The sequence below is a fragment of the Oncorhynchus gorbuscha genome, linkage group LG23 (genome assembly GCF_021184085.1).
Source record: "Oncorhynchus gorbuscha isolate QuinsamMale2020 ecotype Even-year linkage group LG23, OgorEven_v1.0, whole genome shotgun sequence".
Taxonomy (NCBI): domain Eukaryota; kingdom Metazoa; phylum Chordata; class Actinopteri; order Salmoniformes; family Salmonidae; genus Oncorhynchus; species Oncorhynchus gorbuscha.
The window spans coordinates 15,909,277-15,931,445 of NC_060195.1; the positions used below are offsets into that span (position 1 = coordinate 15,909,277).

Below are 22,169 nucleotides of genomic sequence, written 5' to 3' on the forward strand. Positions count from 1 at the left end.
GCGTGCGTGCGTGCGTGCGTGCGTGCGTGCGTGCGTGCGTGCGTGCGTGTGTGTGGTTTAAGGCCATAGTGTGTGTTTATCCTCGTGGAAAGAGGAAGGGGTCAACAGGGTGGAATCAATAGAGATCCTTAATGAGCGTAGAGAGAGAGGAGAGGGAGGAATGGAGAGAGAGAGGAGGGAGTAATGGAGGAGGGAGGAAGGAATGGAGGAGGGATGGAGGGGGAGGGAGGAATGGAGAGGGAGGGAGGAATGGAGGAGGGAGGGAGGAATGGAGCAGGGAGGGAGGGTGGAATAGAGGGGGAGGCGGGAGGGCGGAATGGAGGAGGGAGGGAGTAATGGAAGGGGGAGAGAGGGAGGGGGAATAAAGAGAGAAAATGGAGGAATGGCGGGGGAGGGAGGAGGAATAAAGAGAGAGGATGGAGGGGGAGGGAGGGAGGGAGGAGAGAGGATGGAGGAAGTCTCCTCCCTCTGACTCTGTAATTACTTTAATTAGTTCAGAACATCCCAGAAAAACCACTAGTCTATGTATGGCCAATCATTCCTCACATACTGCCCATTAAAGATGAAAAACAAGGTCAACTTTGCATTAGTATTGTTGAACAGATGCTGGAAGCTAGCACGTAGGTTAGCATGACATACCGTACAGTCATTAATATGACCACTGAGCTGTAGTAGGTTACACTGTACCGTATAGTCAATAATATGACCACTGAATAACCACAGTGTGTTGTAGTAGGTTACACTGTACTGTATAGTCATTATAGTCATTAATATGACCACTGAATAACCACAGTGGATGGTTACACTGGTTACACTGTACTGTATAGTCATTAATATGACCACTGAATAACCACAGTTTACACTGTTCTGGCTATAGTTTAGATGCGCTGACTGAATTGATTGTGTTATTTGAAAGAAATCGGAAGGGAAATAATAAATCAATTGGATACAGTAAGGGAAAGGAACGCCTTCAATGTGTTCAAAGAGAGGTGCAGAGGGCTGCCTTAATGGACCTCCACGTCTTCAGCCCCCGGGGAACAGTGGGTTAACTGCCTTAATGGACCTCCACGTCTTCAGCCCCCGGGGAACAGTGGCCTTAATGGACATCCACGTCTTCAGCCCCCGGGGAACAGTGGGTTAACTGCCTTAATGGACCTCCACGTCTTCAGCCCCCGGGGAACAGTGGGTTAACTGCCTTAATGGACATCCACGTCTTCGGCCCCCGGGGAACAGTGGGTTAACTGCCTTAATGGACCTCCACGTCTTCAGCCCCCGGGGAACAGTGGGTTAACTGCCTTAATGGACATCCACGTCTTCGGCCCCCGGGGAACAGCGGGTTAACTGCCTTAATGGACCGCCACGTCTTCAGCCCCCGGGGAACAGTGGGTTAACTGCCTTAATGGACATCCACGTCTTCGGTCCCCGGGGAACAGCGGGTTAACTGCCTTAATGGACATCCACTTCTTCGGCCCCATGGGAACAGCGGGTTAACTGCCTTAATGGACCTCCACATCTTCGGCCCCCGGGGAACAGTGGGTTAACTGCCTTAATGGACATCCACGTCTTCAGCCCCCGGGGAACAGCGGGTTAACTGCCTTAATGGACCTCCACATCTTCGGCCCCAGGGAACAGTGGGTTAACTGCCTTAATGGACATCCACATCTTCAGCCCCCGGGGAACAGTGGGTTAACTGCCTTGCTCAGGTGCAGAACAACATATTTTTGTTTTGTCAGCTCTGGGATTTGATTCAGCAACCTTTCGGTTACTGTCCAAACGCCCTAACCACTAGACTACCTGGCACTGTAGTAAGTACAGCAGGGCTGCCCTGGTTATAAAGGCACATCCTTGCTCATCTCTGCTGCCTGAATCAAAGCACCCTGCCTCTTTATCAGACAAATAGGATTTACTGTAGTCTGTAGCATCACAGAGGGCGAACACACACACACACACACACACACACACACACACACACACACACACACACACACACACACACACACACACACACACACACACACACACACACACACACACACACACACACACACACACACACACACACAGCTGATGACAGAGAAGTGGCACATGTCAAGTCATGACCTGAGAGAGGAGATATAAAGCCAGACAGGGAAAAAGACAGGAGTTTGACTAGAATTCACATCAACAACAGACTAGTAACTAGGGTAAAGGCTATGGGGAAATACTGAGGAAGACAGAGGGAATGGGACCACCTAATAAAGAATCATGATACTAGTTATTATGCTTTATTAACCACTAGAGTGCAGGAGTTAAGTGATCAGAGGAACAGATGAAGACAGACAGAGAGCTGAAAACTGTAAACAATCCAATAAAGTGTGGACTTGGTCTTGGATATGATGGTTCGTGTTGCCATAGAGATAAGATATTACAGTTAAAAGGTGAATAGGAGGTTATCATGGTAATGATGGTTCGTGTTGCCATAGAGATAAGATATTACAGTTAGAAGGTGAATAGGAGGTTATCATGGTGATGATGGTTCGTGTTGCCATAGAGATAAGATATTACAGTTAAATGGTGAATAGGAGGTTATCATGGTAATGATGGTTCGTGTTGCCATAGAGATAAGATATTACAGTTAGAAGGTGAATAGGAGGTTATCATGGTGATGATGGTTCGTGTTGCCATAGAGATAAGATATTACAGTTAGAAGGTGAATAGGAGGTTATCATGGTGATGATGGTTCGTGTTGCCATAGAGATAAGATATAACAGTTAGAAGGTGAATAGGAGGTTATCATGGTGATGATGGTTTGTGTTGCCATAGAGATAAGATATTACAGTTAGAAGGTGAATAGGAGGTTATCATGGTGATGATGGTTCGTGTTGCCATAGAGATAAGATATTACAGTTAAAAGGTGAATAGGAGGTTATCATGGTGATGATGGTTTGTGTTGCCATAGAGATAAGATATTACAGTTAGAAGGTGAATAGGAGGTTATCATGGTGATGATGGTTCGTGTTGCCATAGAGATAAGATATTACAGTTAGAAGGTGAATAGGAGGTTATCATGGTGATGATGGTTCGTGTTGCCATAGAGATAAGATATTACAGTTAGAAGGTGAATAGGAGGTTTTCATGGTGATGATGGTTCATGATGCCATAGAGATAAGATATTACAGTTATAAGGTGAATAGGAGGTTATCATGGTGATGATGGTTCGTGTTGCCATAGAGATAAGATATTACAGTTAGAAGGTGAATAGGAGGTTATCATGGTGATGATGGTTCATGATGCAAAAGATATTTTACAGGGTTCTGAATCAGTTTGTTTATGTCCATTCTCTGATTCTCAACCTCTTTCTTCCTCTCTTCTTTGCTCTCTTCCTCTACCTCAAGAGTTGTCCACGTGGCCACCCTGTCCTGTAACCAATGGCAACATCGGTCCAGACCCTTCCTCTGAGCCGTGACCCCAGCAAGACATTCCGTGACCCCTACTCGACCCCTACCCGGCCCACAGCCCTACTGGCCCGGTGCAGTATGGGTAGTGTAGGCAGCCTAGTGGAGAGCCCGGACGCGTCCCCAGCTAAAGGCAGCCGGGCCGTGCCCCAGGTGGGACCCAGACAGACCAACAGGTTATTAAAGAAAGGCTTCAACCAGAGAGAGCTGCTCAACTACCTCAACATCACCAGGTTAGTGAGCTCTTTGATAGGCACAAAATGGCTGCCATGTTTCATCAACATCACCAGGTTAGTGAGCTCTCTGATAGGCACAAAATGGCTGCCATGTTTCATCACCCAGATGGGTGCTACATTAGAGAGTATGTATTCTCTATGTATTCCATAAAGTACAGACAAAGTGGTAAAGAGTTGTCTGTTTCAAATAGAAGGCATTAATGATGCTCTTGGGTAATAACATCACCTGTTATTCCATAGCAGTGTTGTTAGTGCTGCTGCCAGGTGGGTGCCACACATAGTGAGCTGGTAGGAGGTGTGACTCCTACCATTCAGAATGTATTCAGACCCCTTGAATTTTTCCACATTTTGTTACATTACAACCCTATTCTAAAATGTATTAAATAGTTTTTTCCCCCTCATCAATCTACACACAATACACCAAAATATCAAAGCAAAAACTGTTTTGTAGAAATGTACAGCAAAAGTACAGTACCAATCAAAATTTTGGACACTCCTACTCATTAAATTTCTACATAGAATAATAGTGAAGACATCAACACTATGAAATAACACATATGGAATCATGTAGTAACCAAAAAACTATTAAACAAATCAAAATATATGTTATATTTTTAATTCTTCAAAGTAGCCACCCTTTGCCTTGGTGACAGCTTTGCACACTATTGGCATTCTCTCAACCAGCTTCCCCTGGAATGCTTTTCTAAGAGTCTTGAAGGACTTCCCACACATGCTGAGCACTTGTTGGCTGCTTTTCCTTCACTCTCTGGTCCAACTTATTGCAAACTATCTCGATTGGGTTGAGGTCGGGTGATTGTGGAGGCCAGGTCATCTGATGCAGCACTCCATCACTCTCCTTCCTGGTTAAATAACAACCTGGAGGTGTGTTTTCGGTCATTGTCCTGTTGAGAAACAAATGATAGTCCCACTAAGCCCAAACCAGATGGGATGGCGTATCGCTGCATAATGCTGTGGTAGCCATGCTGGTTAAGTGTGCCTTGAATTCTAAATAAATCACTGACAGTGTCACCAGCAAAGCACCCCCACACCATCACACCTCCTCCTCCATGCTTCACGGTGGGAACAACACATACAGAGATCATCCGTTCACCTGCGTCTCACAAAGACACGGCTGTTAGAACCAAAAATCTCCCATTTGGACTCATCAGACCAAAGGACAGATTTCCACTTTTCTAATGTCCATTGCTCGTGTTTCTTGGGGCAAGCAAGTCTCTTCTTATTATTGGTGTCCTTTAATAGTATTTTTTTGCTGCAATTTGACCATGAAGGTCTGATTCACACAGTCTCCTCTGACCAGTTGATTTTGAGATGTGTCTGTTACTTGAACTCTGTGAAGCGTTTATTTGGGCTGCATTTTCTGAGGCTGGTAACTCTAATGAACTTGTCCTCTGCAGCAGATGTCCCTCTGGGTCTTCCTTTCCTGTGGCAGTCTTCATGAGAGCCAGTTTCATTGTAGCGCATAATGGTTTTTGCTGCTGCACTTAAAGAAACTTTCAAAGTTCTTGAAATCTTTCAGACTGACTGACCTTCATGTCTTAAAGTAATGATGGACTGTCGTTTGTCTCTGCTTATTTAAGATGTTCTTGCCACAAGATGGACTTTGTTTTTTTAACAAATAGGGCTAGCTTCTGTATTTTATTTTATTAATTTTGTTTTTTTAGCTTTATTTAACTAGGCAAGTCAGTTAAGAACATATTCTTGTTTTCAATGACGGCCTAGGAACAGTGGGTTAACTGCCTTTTCAGGGGTAGAATGACAGATTTGTACCTTATCAGCTCGGGGATTTGAACTTGCAACCTTACGATTACTAGTCCAACGCTCTAACCACTAGGCAACCCTGCCGCCCCGTATACCTTGTCACAATAAAACTGATTGGCTCAAACGCATTAAGAAGGAAATAAATTCCACAAATTAACTTTTAACAAGGCACACCTGTTAATTGAAATGCATTCCAGGAGACGACATCATGATGCTGGTTGAAATAATTGAAAGAATGTGCAAAGCTGTCATCAAGGCAAAGGGAGGCTACCTTGAAGAATCGCAAATATAAAATATATTTGTTTAACATTTTTTTGGTTACTTCATGATTCCATATGTGTTATTTCATAGTTTTGATGTCTTCACTATTATTCTACAATGTAGAAAATAGTAATAAAAAAAACCTTGAATGAGTACAGTTGGTGTATCCAAATATTTGTATTAGTACTGTATAAAAAATAAAATAAAATATGACATTTACCTAAGTATTCAGTACTTTGTTGAAGCACCTTTGGCAGCGATTCCAGCATCAAGTCTTCTTAGGTATGACACTAGAAGATTGGTGCACCTGCATTTTCTCCCATTCTTCTCTGCAGATCCTCCGAAGCTCTGTCAAATTGGATGGAGACCGTTGTTCCATAGCTATTTCAATCCGGCTCAAGTCCGGCCACTGGCTTGGCAATTCAAAGACATTTAGAGATTTGTCCCAAAGCCACTCCTGCGTTGTCCTGGTAGAGTGCTTAGGGTCGTTGTCCTGTTGGAAGGTGAACCTTCACCCCAGTCTGAGGTCTTGAGTGCTCTGGAGCGGGTTTTCCTCAAGGATCTCTCTGTACTTTGCTCCATTCATCTATCCCTCGAACCTGACTAGTCTCCAAGTCCCTGCCGCAGAAAAACATCCCCACAGCATGATGCTTCCACCACCATGCTTCACCATAGGGATGGTGACATGTTTCCTCAGGACGTGACGCTTGGCAATTAGGCCAAATAGTTCAATCTTGGTTTCATCAGACCAGAGAATATTGTTTCTTATGGTCTGAGAGTCTTTAGGTGCCTTTTGGAAAATTCCAACGGGCTGTCATGTGCCTTTTACTGAGGATTGGCTTCAGTCTGGACACTCTACCATAAAGGCCTGTTTGGTAAAGTGCTGCAGAGATGGTTGTCCTTCTGGAAGATTCTCCCATTTCCACAGAGGAAGTCTGTAGCTCTGTCAGAGTGACCATCGTATTTTTGGTCACTACCCTGACCAAGGCCCTTTTCCCACGATTGCTGGATTTGACCGGGCGACCAACTCTAGGCATAGTCTTGATGGTTCCAAACTACCATTTAAGAATGATGGAGGCCACTGTGTTCTTGGGGACCTTCAATGCTGCAGAAATGTTTTTGTACCCTTCCCCAGATCTGTGCCTTGACACAATCCTGTCTCGGAGCTTTACGGACAATTCCTTCGATCACAAGGCTTGGTTTTTGCTCTGATATGCACTGTCAACTGTGGGAACTTATATAGATAGACAAGTGTGTGCCTTTCCAAAACATGTCTGATCGATTGAATTTACCACAGCTGGACTCCACCCAAGTTGTAGAAACATCTCAAGGATGATCAATGGAAACAGGATGCACCTGAGCTCAATCTTGAGTCTCATAGCAAAGGGTCTGAATAGTTAAGTAAATAACCTGTTTTCGCTTTGCCATTATGGTGTATTGTGTGTAGATTGATGAGGAACATTTTTTATTTAATCAATTTTAGAAGAAGGCTGTAATGTAACAAAATGTGAAAAAAGTCAAATGGTCTGAATACTTTCCGAATGCAGTGTATTTGTGAAGTAAGCTGTTACAATGTACAGTTGTAAAAAAATATATATATTTTTTTTAATTTCACCTTTATTTAACCAGGTAGGCTAGTTGAGAACATTTGCAACTGCGACCTAAATCGAGATGAAATATAAATTAATTTAAAGTTTTTATGTCACATGCGCATGTACAGTGAAATGCCTTTCTTGCAAACTCAAATAGAAATATACATAATTTTCATAACAAGCTGTTATCGTTCAGGGAAACAGATTATCAATTGACTTGAAGCCTGAAGGAAAAGCTTTATAATGATCCCCACAAGGAAAGAGGCCAAAGCGGGTAGCGGCCCAGGCAGCAGTAGGAAGGACATCTTCTCCAGCATGCAGTCCATGAAGAGAGAGCATGGACATGAGGAGGAACACATCAAGCTCTACTACAAAGATGGAACTGAGGTGGGCGTGTCAAAGAACTCCCTGCCAATTGGAGGGAAATATGAGAAGGTAAGAAGAACACCTGGTTATGGGACAACATATAGGGGTGATATCCCTGGGACAACATATTGGGGTGATATCACTGGGACAACATATAGGGGTGATATCCCTGGGACAACATATAGGGGTGATATCCCTGGGACAACATATAGGGGTGATATCACTGGGACAACATATAGGGGTAATATCCCTGGGACAACATATTGGGGTGATATCCCTGGGACAACATATAGGGGTGATATCCCTGGGACAACATATAAGGGTGATATCCCTAGGACAACATATAGGGGTGATATCCCTGGGACAACATATAGGGGTGATATCCCTGGGACAACATATAGGGGTGATATCCCTGGGACAACATATAGGGGTGATATCCTTGGGACAACATATAGGGGTGATATCCCTGGGACAACATATAGGGGTGATATCCCTGGGACAACATATAGGGGTGATATCCCTGGGACAACATATTGGGGTGATATCCCTGGGACAACATATAGGGGTGATATCCCTGGGACAACATATAGGGGTGATATCCCTGGGACAACATATAGGGGTGATATAACATGTAAAATTGCAGTTATTATCTATTCTATCAAAACAGATTATTATTATCTGTCTCTGACAGAGAACGTCTTTTAATACTCTAAATCCAACATGTCTCTGACACAGAGAACGTCTTTTAATACTCTAAATCCAACATGTCTCTGACACAGAGAACGTCTTTTAATACTCTAAATCCAACATGTCTCTGACAGAGATCGTCTTTTAATACTCTAAATCCAACATGTCTCTGACAGAGAACGTCTTTTAATACTCTAAATCCAACATGTCTCTGACAGAGAACGTCTTTTAATACTCTAAATCCAACATGTCTCTGACACAGAGAACGTCTTTTAATACTCTAAATCCAACATGTCTCTGACAGAGAACGTCTTTTAATACTCTATATCCAACATGTCTCTGACAGAGAACGTCTTTTATTACTTTAAAGCCAACATGTCTCTCTGACAGAGAACGTCTTTAATACTCTAAAGCCACCATGTCTCTGACACAGAGAACGTCTTTTAATTCTCTAAATCCAACATGTCTCTCTGACACAGAGAACATCTTTTAATACTCTAAAGCCAACATGTCTCTCTGACACAGAGAACGTCTTTTAATACTCTAAAGCCAACATGTCTCTCTGACAGAGAACGTCTTTTAATACTCTAAATCCAACATGTCTCTGACAGAGAACGTCTTTTAATACTCTAAATCCAACATGTCTCTGACACAGAGAACGTCTTTTAATACTCTAAATCCAACATGTCTCTGACAGAGAACGTCTTTTAATACTCTAAATCCAACATGTCTCTGACAGAGAACGTCTTTTAATACTCTAAAGCCAACATGTCTCTCTGACAGAGAACGTCTTTTAATACTCTAAATCCAACATGTCTCTGACACAGAGAACGTCTTTTAATACTCTAAATCCAACATGTCTCTGACAGAGAACGTCTTTTAATACTCTAAATCCAACATGTCTCTGACACAGAGAACGTCTTTTAATACTCTATATCCAACATGTCTCTGACAGAGAACGTCTTTTAATACTCTAAAGCCAACATGTCTCTGACAGAGAACGTCTTTTAATACTCTATATCCAACATGTCTCTGACAGAGAACGTCTTTTAATACTCTAAAGCCAACATGTCTCTGACAGAGAACGTCTTTTAATTGTCTGAAGCCAACATGTCTCTGACACAGAGAACGTCTTTTAATTGTCTGAAGCCAACATGTCTCTCTGACACAGAGAACGTCTTTTAATTGTCTGAAGCCAACATGTCTCAGACAGATCACCCTGGCTTCCTACTCCTTACAGTTAGCGAAAGTTTGAAGAGTTGGCCTCTATCACTGAGTCACTGGTAGCACTAGATGAATGACGACCCAGTGGTGACGCTGTGTGTGTGTGTGTGTGTGTGTGTGTGTGTGTGTGTGTGTGTGTGTGTGTGTGTGTGTGTGTGTGTGTGTGTGTGTGTGTGTGTGTGTGTGTGTGTGTGTGTGTGCGTGCGTGCGTGCGTGCGTGCGTGCGTGCGTGCGTGCGTGCGTGCGTGCGTGCGTGCGTGCGTGCGTGCGTGCGTGCGTGCGTGCGTGCGTGCGTGCGTGTGTGTAGGAGACACAATGAAATGCTACCAGGTATTACCTGGCTAGGCTGGAGGAAGTATTTTAAAATGTCCTGCATTAGTCATGTATAAGATCATGCATGAATAAGATGCCAAGCCTCTCCCTTCAGTCTGTGTCTGATGTAAATCACACACAGTCCCTTCTGTACTCCTTGTAAAGCCTAAGTAGTGCAGTAGGATGAATTCATCTCATCCAGGCTGGATGTTTAACATCAAGCCTGAGAAACAACATGGAGAGAGCTGAGAAAACGATTGATTTAATAGAAACCTTGTGGGTAATAGTGATTTCTAGACCTTGGCCTGAACACACCACCAGCCTGGCTGTGAGTGAGATAGCGCTGCTCTTAATTCAGCACCGTTCAGTTCAAGGGGCTTTATTGGCCTGGCAAACATGTGTTAACATTGCCCAAGCAAGTGCAGTAGATAATATACGAAAGTGAAATAAATAATAAAAATTAACAGTAAACATTACATATATAGAAGATCCAAAATAATAAAGACATTACAAATGTCATATTATGTATATATACAGTGTTGTAATGATGTGCAAATGGTTAAAGTACAAAAGGGAAAATAAATGAACATAAATATGGGTTGAATTTACAATGGTGTTTGTTATTCACTGGTTGCCCTTTTCTTGTGGCAACAGGTCACAATTCTTGCTGCTGTGATGGCACACTGTGGTATTTCACCCAATAGAATTAGGAGTTTATCAAAATCGGGTTTGTTTTTGAATTCTTTGTGGGTCTGTGTAATCTGAGTGAAATATGTGTCTCTAATATGGTCGGTTTTCTGCTGCCAAGTATACACCTTTACTATTACAGTGAAATATTTTGTCCAGGAAGTTGTCTAAAAGGGATTGAATTTGTTGTTGCCTAATTGTTTTTTGGTAGGTTTCCACAGTACATTCCTTCCATCTAATTTTACTCCTTTGACTTTGATGCCTTATGATTGAGTTTTGCCCTGTAAAAAGTAGACTGTGATTTTGCTGTGATCTGATAGGGGAGTCAGTGGGTTGACTGAGCGCTCTGAGAGACTCTGGATTGAAGTCAGTGATCAAGTAGTCTAGAGTTGTGGCCAAGTTTTAAGAATTACACAAATATTAATTTTCACAAAGTCTGCTGCCTCAGTTTGTATGATGGCAATTTGCATATACTCCAGAATGTTATGAAGAGTGATCAGATGAATTTCAATTAATTGCAAAGTCCCTCTTTGCCATGCAAATGAACTGAATCCCCCCAAAAAACATTTCCACTGCATTTCAGCCCTGCCACAAAAGGTCCAGCTAACATCATGTAAGTGATTCTCTCGTTAACACAGGTGTGAGTGTTGACGAGGACAAGGCTGGAGATCACTCTGTCATGCTGATTGAGATCGAATAACAGACTGGAAGCTTCAAAAGGAGTGTGGTGCTTAGAATCCTTGTTCTTCCTCTGTCAACCATGGTTACCCGCAAGGAAACATCAACCATTTATCGGATCATCAAGAACTTCAAGGAGAGTGATTCAATTGGTGTGAAGAAGGCTTCAGGGCGCCCAAGAATGTCCAGCAAGCGCCAGGACCATCTCCTAAAGTTGATTCGGCTGCGGGATCGGGGCACCATCAGTACAGAGCTCGCTCAGGAATGGCAGCAGGCAGGTGTGAGTGCATCTGCATGAACAGTGAGGTGAAGACCTTTGGAGGATGGCCTGGTGTCAAGAAGGGAAGCAAAGAAGCCACTTCTCTCCAGGAAAAACATCAGGGACAAACTGATATTCTGCAGAAGGTACAGGGATTGGACTGCTGAGGACTGGGGTAAAGTCGTTTTCTCTGATGAATCCCCTTTCCGATTGTTTGGGGCATCTGGAAAAAAGCTTGTCCGTAAAAGACAAGGTGAGCGCTACCATCAGTCCTGTGTCATACCAACAGTAAAGCATCCTGAGACCACTCATGTGTGGGGTTGCTTCTCAGCCAAGGGAGTGGGCTCTCACAATTTTGCCCGAAAGAACACAGCCATGAATAAAGAATGGTACCAATACATCCTCCGAGAGCAACTTCTCCCAACCATCCAGGAACAGTTTGGTGACAAACAATGCCTTTTCCAGCATGATGGAGCACCTTGCCATAAGGCAAAAGTGATAACTAAGTGGCTCGAGGAACAAAATCATCAATATTTTGGTTCCATGGCCAGGAAACTCCCCAGACCTTAATCCTGTTGAGAACTTGTGGTCAATCCTCAAGAGGCGGGTGGACAAACATAAACCCACAAATTCTGACGAACTCCAAGCATTGATTATGCAAGAATTGGCTGCCATCAGTCAGGATGTGGCCCAGAAGTTAATTGACAGCATGCCAGGGCAGATTGCAGAGGTCTTGAAAAAGAAGGGTCAACACTGCAAATATTGACTCTTTGCATCAACTTCATGTAATTGTCAATAAAAGCCTGTGACACGTATGAAATGCTTGTAATTATACTTCAGTATCCATAGTAACATCTGACACAAATATCTAAAGAAACTGAAGCAGCAAACTTTGTGGAAATTAATATTTGTGTCATTCTCAAAACCTTTGGCCACGACTGTACAGTACTGCTGCCAAGAGATGAGCTATAGGTGTACCTACCATCGGAGTCCCCTCGAAGCCTACCATTGACTATGTACGTAGACAGCAAGCGACAGAGCTGCAGGAGTTGTGACCCATTTTAGTTGGTTATATTGTCATAGTTGTGCCTTGTGGGGCATATGGGCAAGGGAATTCTGTCACCTGCAGGCAGGTGTTTGTCCCCCTGTGTGCTGAGGGTGTCAGGTTCTCGTCCAGTTCTGGCATTTAGGTCACCACAGACTAGTACATGTCCCTGAGCCTGGAAATGATTGATTTCCCCCTCCGAGATGGAGAAGCTGTCTTCATAAAAGTATGGGGATTCTAGTGGGGGGATATAGGATATAGGTAGCACACAGGAGGATATTTTTCTCAGTTGAGATCATTTCCTTTTGAATTTCTAGCCAAATGTAAAATGTTCCTGTTTTGATGAATTTAATGGAGTGAGTTAGGTCTGCTCTATACCATATTAGCATACCCCCTGAGTCCCTTCCCTGTTTCACACCTGGTAGTTTGGTGGATGGGACTACCAGCTCTCTGTAACCTAGAGGACAACCAGTGGGTCCGTCTCCTCTATACCATGTTTCTTGTAGGATGACTGGATGTCTGTATTTCTGATTAATTTGATAAAGTCCAGGTTCCTGCTCTTTGGGCCAAAGGCAGATGACCTCAGGCCTTGGATATTCCAGTATAAGATAGTGAAGGCTTTGTGTTTCATAAATGAGTTGTGTGGTTTGGCCTTAGACCAGTAAGTGTGAGCAGAGCCTGCTCAGCATCTGGTACATTCCATTGACTTGGGCTAGTGTAAGAGTGGGGGTTGGGCTAGTCTAAGAGTGGGGGTTGGGCTAGTCTAAGAGTGGGGGTTGGGCTAGTGTAAGAGTGGGGGTTGGGCTAGTCTAAGAGTGGGGTTGGGCTAGTCTAAGAGTGGGGGTTGGGCTAGTGTAAGAGTGGGGGTTGGGCTAGTGTAAGAGTGGGGGTCGGGCTAGTGTAAGAGTGGGGGTTGGGCCTGTTTGCCCGCTCACGGCCTGGGTGTATGTGTGACTTCCATGTTGAGGCCCTCTTTGCAGGGGTGGGGGTCATTGTGTGGGCAGGAGGGCTATGGGTCTGATCTGAGGGGCCTAAATGGGGTGTGGGCTTTGTTGACTTCGGGGGGGGGGGTAGTGTTGTGGTCTGGATGTAGGTTCTCTTGGCGTGGGTCCTCTATGTGTAGGTCCAGGGGGGGTCCCGCAGGTCTGGGAGATTGTCTCGCTGGTCTGGACAGGGTGTCTATTGATCTGTTGCTCCTGTGTGAAGTGTTGGGGCTGCGTTTGAGAGCGATGTCCTTTAGAGTTCGGGCAAAGGTGGGCACTGCTGCCTTGTAGAGGTGGACTGGTCATAGAGGCTGTTCAAGTTCAGGATGGAGTGGTGGGCTCTCTCTCTCTCTCTCTCTCTCTCTCTCTCTCTCTCTCTCTCTCTCTCTCTCTCTCTCTCTCTCTCTCTCTCTCTCTCTCTCTCTCTCTCTCTCTCACACACCTATCTCTGCACCTTTTTCTAATGATTTATCTCTCTTTCTCCCAAGTCTCTGCCTTTCTTTCTCTCTCATTTCTCCCTCACTTCTACCTCTCTCTATAACCCTCCCTGTCTGTCTCTCTATACCTCTCTACCTGTCTGTCTCTCTATACCTCTCTACCTGTCTGTCTCTCTATACCTCTCTACCTGTCTCTCTATACCTCTCTCCCTGTCTGTCTCTCTATACCTCTCTGCCTGTCTCTCTATACCTGTCTACCTGTCTCTCTATACCTGTCTACCTGTCTCTTAATAGCTGTCTACCTGTCTCTCTATACCTCTCTGCCTGTCTCTCTCTACCTGTCTCTCTATACCTCTCTGCCTGTCTCTCTATACCTCTCTACCTGTCTGTCTCTCTATACCTCTCTGCCTGTCTCTCTATACCTGTCTACCTGTCTCTCTATACCTGTCTACCTGTCTCTCTATACCTGTCTACCTGTCTCTCTATACCTGTCTACCTGTCTCTCTATACCTCTCTACCTGTCTCTCTATACCTCTCTACCTGTCTGTCTCTCTATACCTCTCTGCCTGTCTCTCTATACCTGTCTACCTGTCACTCTATACCTGTCTACCTGTCTCTCTATACCTGTCTACCTGTCTCTCTATACCTCTCTACCTGTCTCTCTATACCTCTCTGCCTGTCTCTCTATACCTCTCTACCTGTCTGTCTCTCTATACCTCTCTGCCTGTCTCTCTATACCTGTCTACCTGTCTCTCTATACCTGTCTACCTGTCTCTCTATATCTGTCTACCTGTCTCTCTATACCTGTCTACCTGTCTCTCTATACCTGTCTACCTGTCTCTCTATACCTGTCTACCTGTCTCTCTATACCTCTCTACCTGTCTCTCTCTACCTGTCTCTCTATACCTCTTTACCTGTCTCTCTCACTCCACCCTGACAGTTTCAGGTACTAACTCTCCCTCCCTCCCTCCCTCCCTCTCTCTCTCTCTCTCTCTCTCTCTCCCTCTCTCTATCTCTCTCCTTCTTCTCCCTCCAGTCTCGTCTCAGGCCGTCTGCCTTCAAGCCCGTCACACCCAAGAACTTCAGTTCCATGCAGAACCTCTACCCTGCCAAGATGGAGGACTCAGACCAGGGCCTGTCCAACGGGCTCCACCGGGCCTACGCACACACACCTAGAGCTGTCTCCACCTCCTCTTCCTCCTCCTCACCCTCCCGCCACGGAGGACCCACCTCCAGTGGAGCCAAGGTGCCCCACCACATGCCACCGTTTTAGTTTGGGGATTTCTGTCTGCTCCTGAAGCATCTACAGTGTCTGTGTGGTGTCCTTTTCAAACATCTGGAAGGGACTTTATCAATACATTAGGATGTAGGAAACTACATTAGGAAACAAGTTCATATTAATTATCAATACATTAGGATGTAGGAAACTACATTAGGAAACTAGTTCATATTAATTATCAATACATAAGGATGTAGGAAACTACATTAGGAAACAAGTTCATATTAATTATCAATACATTAGGATGTAGGAAACAACATTAGGAAACTAGTTCATATTAATTATCAATACATTAGGATGTAGGAAACTACATTAGGAAACTAGTTCATATTAATTATCAATACATTAGGATGTAGGAAACTACATTAGGAAACTAGTTCATATTAATTATCAATACATTAGGATGTAGGAAACTACATTAGGAAACTAGTTCATATTAATTATCAATACATTAGGATGTAGGAAACTACATTAGGAAACTAGTTCATATTAATTATCAATACATTAGGATGTAGGAAACTACATTAGGAAACTAGTTCATATTAATTATCAATACATTAGGATGTAGGAAACTACATTAGGAAACTAGTTCATATTAATTATCAATACATTAGGATGTAGGAAACTACATTAGGAAACTAGTTCATATTAATTATCAATACATTAGGATGTAGGAAACTACATTAGGAAACTAGTTCATATTAATTATCAATACATTAGGATGTAGGAAACGACATTAGGAAACTAGTTCATATTAATTATCAATACATTAGGATGTAGGAAACTACATTAGGAAACTAGTTCATATTAATTATCAATACATTAGGATGTAGGAAACTACATTAGGAAACTAGTTCATATTAATTATCAATACTGTCATGCGGGTGAAAGAGGACCCAAAAGCGACTTAACAGAAACAGAGTTTATTCAAGTCCAAACAGGGAATAACAGAAATCCTCTAGTCTGTAGAGGGGAATAACAGGAGAAGCGGTCTCAGACTGCAGGTCGCTTCGGGTAGGCGCAGGCCGTAGCTGACAGAGACACCTGCTCACACGCAGCATCTGATGAAGACAAAAACACGACAGGACAGGGCGATACACAATCACAGCACGGTGAATTCTAAACAAGGAACCGACAGGACAGGAACGGAACACAAAGGAATAAATAGGGACTCCAATCAGGGGAAAGGATCGGGAACAGGTGTGGGAAGACTAAATGATGATTAGGGGAATAGGAACAGCTGGGAGCAGGAACGGAACGATAGAGAGAAGAGAGAGCGAGAGAGTGAGAGAGGGAGGGGGAGAGAGAGGGATAGAAAGAGGGAAAGAACCTAATAAGACCAGCAGAGGGAAACGAATAGAATGGGGAGCACAGGGACAAGACATGATAATAAATGACAAACATGACAGTACCCCCCCACTCACCGAGCGCCTCCTGGCGCACTCGAGGAGGAATCCTGGCGGCAACGGAGGAAATCATCGATGAGTGAACGGTCCAGCACGTCCCGAGACGGAACCCAACTCCTCTCCTCAGGACCGTAACCCTCCCAATCCACTAAGTATTGGTGACCCCGTCCCCGAGAACGCATGTCCATGATCTTATGTACCTTGTAAATAGGTGCGCTCTCGACAAGGACGGGAGGGGGAGGGAAGACGAACGGGGGTGCGAAGAAAGGGCTTAACACAGGAGACATGGAAGACAGGATGGACGCGACGAAGATGTCGCGGAAGAAGCAGTCGCACAGCGACAGGATTGACGACCTGGGAGACACGGAACGGACCAATGAACCGCGGAGTCAACTTACGAGAAGCTGTCGTAAGAGGAAGGTTGCGAGTGGAAAGCCACACTCTCTGGCCGCAACAATACCTTGGACTCTTAATCCTGCGTTTATTGGCGGCTCTCACCGTCTGTGCCCTGTAACGGCAAAGTGCAGACCTCACCCTCCTCCAGGTGCGCTCACAACGTTGGACAAACGCTTGAGCGGAGGGAACGCTGGACTCGGCAAGCTGGGATGAGAACAGAGGAGGCTGGTAACCCAGACTACTCTGAAACGGAGATAACCCGGTAGCAGACGAAGGAAGCGAATTGTGAGCGTATTCTGCCCAGGGAGCTGTTCTGCCCAAGACGCAGGGTTTCTGAAAGAAAGGCTGCGTAGTATGCGACCAATCGTCTGATTGGCCCTCTCTGCTTGACCGTTAGACTGGGGATGAAACCCGGAAGAGAGACTGACGGACGCACCAATCAAACGACAGAACTCCCTCCAAAACTGTGACGTGAATTGCGGGCCTCTGTCTGAAACGGCGTCTAACGGAGGCCATGAATTCTGAATACATTCTCAATAATGATTTGTGCCGTCTCCTTAGCGGAAGGAAGTTTAGCGAGGGGAATGAAATGTGCCGCCTTAGAGAACCTATCGACAACCGTAAGAATCACAGTCTTCCCCGCAGACAAAGGCAGACCGGTAATGAAGTCTAAGGCGATGTGAGACCATGGTCGAGAAGGAATGGGGAGCGGTCTGAGACGACCGGCAGGAGGAGAGTTACCCGACTTAGTCTGCGCGCAGTCCGAACAAGCAGCCACGAAACGGCGCGTGTCACGCTCCTGAGTCGGCCACCAAAAGCGCTGGCGAATAGACGCAAGAGTGCCTCGAACACCGGGATGACCAGCTAACTTGGCAGAGTGAGCCCACTGAAGAACAGCCAGACGAGTGGAAACAGGAACGAAAAGGAGGTTACTAGGACAAGCGCGCGCGACGCAGTGTGCGTGAGTGCTTGCTTAACCTGTCTTTCAATTCCCCAGACTGTTAACCCGACAACACGCCCATAAGGAAGAATCCCCTCGGGATCAGTAGAAGCCACAGAAGAACTAAACAGACGGGATAAGGCATCAGGCTTGGTGTTCTTGCTACCCGGACGGTAAGAAATCACAAACTCGAAACGAGCGAAAAACAACGCCCAACGAGCTTGACGGGCATTAAGTCGTTTGGCAGAACGGATGTACTCAAGGTTCTTATGGTCTGTCCAAACGACAAAAGGAACGGTCGCCCCCTCCAACCACTGTCGCCATTCGCCTAGGGCTAAGCGGATGGCGAGCAGTTCACGGTTACCCACATCATAGTTGCGCTCAGATGGCGACAGGCGATGAGAAAAATAAGCGCAAGGATGAACCTTATCGTCAGACTGGAAGCGCTGGGATAGAATGGCTCCCACGCCTACCTCTGAAGCGTCAACCTCGACAATGAATTGTCTAGTGACGTCAGGAGTAACGAGGATAGGAGCGGACGTAAAACGTTCTTTTAGAAGATCAAAAGCTCCTGGGCGGAACCGGACCACTTAAAACACGTCTTGACAGAAGTAAGAGCTGTGAGAGGGGCAGCAACTTGACCGAAATTACGAATGAAACGCCGATAGAAATTAGCGAAACCTAAAAAGCGCTGCAACTCGACACGTGACCTTGGAACGGGCCAATCACTGACAGCTTGGACCTTAGCGGAATCCATCTGAATGCCTTCAGCGGAAATAACGGAACCGAGAAAAGTAACGGAGGAGACATGAAAAGAGCACTTCTCAGCCTTTACGTAGAGACAATTCTCTAAAAGGCGCTGTAGAACACGTCGAACGTGCTGAACATGAATCTCGAGTGACGGAGAAAAAATCAGGATATCGTCAAGATAGACAAAAACAAAGATGTTCAGCATGTCTCTCAGAACATCATTAACTAATGCCTGAAAAACAGCTGGCGCATTGGCGAGACCGAACGGCAGAACCCGGTACTCAAAATGCCCTAACGGAGTGTTAAACGCCGTTTTCCACTCGTCCCCCTCTCTGATGCGCACGAGATGGTAAGCATTACGAAGGTCCAACTTAGTAAAGCACCTGGCTCCCTGCAGAATCTCGAAGGCTGATGACATAAGGGGAAGCGGATAACGATTCTTAACCGTTATGTCATTCAGCCTCGATAATCCACGCAGGGCGCAGAGTACCGTCCTTCTTCTTAACAAAAAGAACCCCGCCCCGGCCGGAGAGGAAGAAGGCACTATGGTACCGGCGTCAAGAGACACAGACAAATAATCCTCGAGAGCCTTACGTTCGGGAGCCGACAGAGAGTATAGTCTACCTCGAGGAGGAGTGGTCCCCGGAAGGAGATCAATACTACAATCATACGACCGGTGAGGAGGAAGGGAGTTGGCTCGGGACCGACTGAAGACCGTGCGCAGATCATGATATTCCTCCGGCACTCCTGTCAAATCGCCAGGTTCCTCCTGAGAAGTAGGGACAGAAGAAACGGGAGGGATGGCAGACATTAAACACTTCACATGACAAGAAACGTTCCAGGATAGGATAGAATTACTAGACCAATTAATAGAAGGATTATGACATACTAGCCAGGGATGACCCAAAACAACAGGTGTAAACGGTGAACGGAAAATCAAAAAAGAAATAGTCTCACTGTGGTTACCAGATACTGTGAGGGTTAAAGGTAGTGTCTCAAATCTGATACTGGGAAGATGACTACCATCTAAGGCGAACATGGGCGTAGGCTTCTCTAACTCTCTGAAAGGAATGTCATGTTTCCGAACCCATGCTTCGTCCATGAAACAACCCTCAGCCCCAGAGTCTATCAAGGCACTACATGTAGCACCCGAACCGGTCCAGCGTAGATGGACCGACAAAGTAGTACAGGATTTTGATGGAGAGACTTGAGTAGTTGCGCTCACCTGTAGCCCTCCGCTTACAGATGAGCTCTGGCTTTTACTGGACATGAATTAACAAAATGTCCAGCAACTCCGCAATAGAGGCACAGGCGGTTGGTGATCCTCCGTTCCCTCTCCTTAGTCGAGATGCGAATCCCTCCCAGCTGCATGGGCTCAGTCTCAAAGCCAGAGGAGGGAGATGGTTGCGATGCGGAGCAGGGAAACACCGTTGATGCGAGCTCTCTTCCACGAGCCCGGTGACGAAGATCTACCCGTCGTTCTATGCGGATGGCGAGAGCAATCAAAGAGTCCACATCTGAAGGAACCTCCCGAGAATCTCATCCTTAACCACTGCGTGGAGTCCCTCCAGAAAACGAGCGAGCAGCGCCGGCTCGTTCCACTCACTAGAGGCAGCAAGGGTGCGAAACTCAATAGAATAATCCGTTATGGACCGTTCACCTTGGCATAAGGAAGCCAGGGCCCTAGAAGCCTCCCCACCAAAAACTGAACGGTCAAAAACCCGAATCCTCTCCTCTTTAAAGTTCTGGAACTTGTTAGAGCAATCAGCCCTTGCCTCCCAGATAGCTGTGCCCCATTCTCGAGCCCGGCCAGTAAGGAGTGAAATGACGTAAGCAACCCGAGCTCTCTCTCTAGAGTATGTGTTGGGTTGGAGAGAGAACACAATCTCACACTGCGTGAGAAAGGAGCGGCACTCAGTGGGCTGCCCGGAGTAGCAAGGTGGGTTATTAACCCTAGGTTCTGGAGGCTCGGCAGGCCAGGAAGTAACAGGTGGCACGAGACGTAGACTCTGGAACTGTCCAGAGAGGTCGGAAACCTGAGCGGCCAGGTTCTCCACGGCATGGCGAGCAGCAGACAATTCCTGCTCGTGTCTGCCGAGCATGGCTCCTTGGATCTCGACGGCAGTGTAACGAGCGTCTGAAGTCGCTGGGTCCATTCCTTGGTCGGTTCCTTCTGTCATGCGGGTGAAAGAGGACCCAAAAGCGACTTAACAGAAACAGAGTTTATTCAAGTCCAAACAGGGAATAACAGAAATCCTCTAGTCTGTAGAGGGGAATAACAGGAGAAGCGGTCTCAGACTGCAGGTCGCTTCGGGTAGGCGCAGGCCGTAGCTGACAGAGACACCTGCTCACACGCAGCATCTGATGAAGACAAAAACACGACAGGACAGGGCGATACACAATCACAGCACGGTGAATTCTAAACAAGGAACCGACAGGACAGGAACGGAACACAAAGGAATAAATAGGGACTCCAATCAGGGGAAAGGATCGGGAACAGGTGTGGGAAGACTAAATGATGATTAGGGGAATAGGAACAGCTGGGAGCAGGAACGGAACGATAGAGAGAAGAGAGAGCGAGAGAGTGAGAGAGGGAGGGGGAGAGAGAGGGATAGAAAGAGGGAAAGAACCTAATAAGACCAGCAGAGGGAAACGAATAGAATGGGGAGCACAGGGACAAGACATGATAATAAATGACAAACATGACAAATACATTAGGATGTAGGAAACTACATTAGGAAACTAGTTCATATTAATTATCAATACATTAGGATGTAGGAAACGACATTAGGAAACTAGTTCATATTAATTATCAATACATTAGGATGTAGGAAACGACATTAGGAAACTAGTTCATATTAATTATCAATACATTAGGATGTAGGAAACTACATTAGGAAACTAGTTCATATTAATTATCAATACATTAGGATGTAGGAAACGACATTAGGAAACTAGTTCATATTAATTATCAATACAGTCAAATGTACAATAATTATGATGATGATGATGATGATGATTAGATAACTAGTTCATATTAATGGTACATTTGTATGGTGATTCTGATAGTTATGATGATGATGACGATAACAGTTGGTATTAATGTTGTGATACAGGCGGTAGCGTCAGTGTGTGGTCTGAGTCAGGAGGATGATGATGATGATGATGATGATGATGATAACAGTTGGTATTAATGTTGTGATACAGGCGGTGGCGTCAGTGCGTGGTCTGAGTCAGGAGGATGATGATGATGATGATGATAACAGTTGGTATTAATGTTGTGATACAGGCGGTGGCGTCAGTGCGTGGTCTGAGTCAGGATGATGATGATGATGATGATAACAGTTGGTATTAATGTTGTGATACAGGCGGTGGCGTCAGTGCGTGGTCTGAGTCAGGAGGATGATGATGATGATGA

At 45.3% G+C, this 22,169-nt stretch overlaps 1 protein-coding gene across 1 annotated transcript in view; it reads left to right on the top strand.

Moving 5' to 3' along the window:
* Positions 1-22,169, top strand: part of LOC124010436 (NEDD4-binding protein 3-A-like) — a 99,112-nt gene that overhangs the window by 53,886 nt on the left and 23,057 nt on the right. Inside the window, exons 2-4 of the mRNA XM_046322858.1 lie at positions 3,375-3,667; positions 7,560-7,737; positions 15,017-15,226. Of these exons, the coding sequence (XP_046178814.1) occupies positions 3,408-3,667; positions 7,560-7,737; positions 15,017-15,226 (648 nt within the window). The 5' untranslated portion in view covers positions 3,375-3,407. The remainder of the gene's footprint in view (positions 1-3,374; positions 3,668-7,559; positions 7,738-15,016; positions 15,227-22,169) is intronic.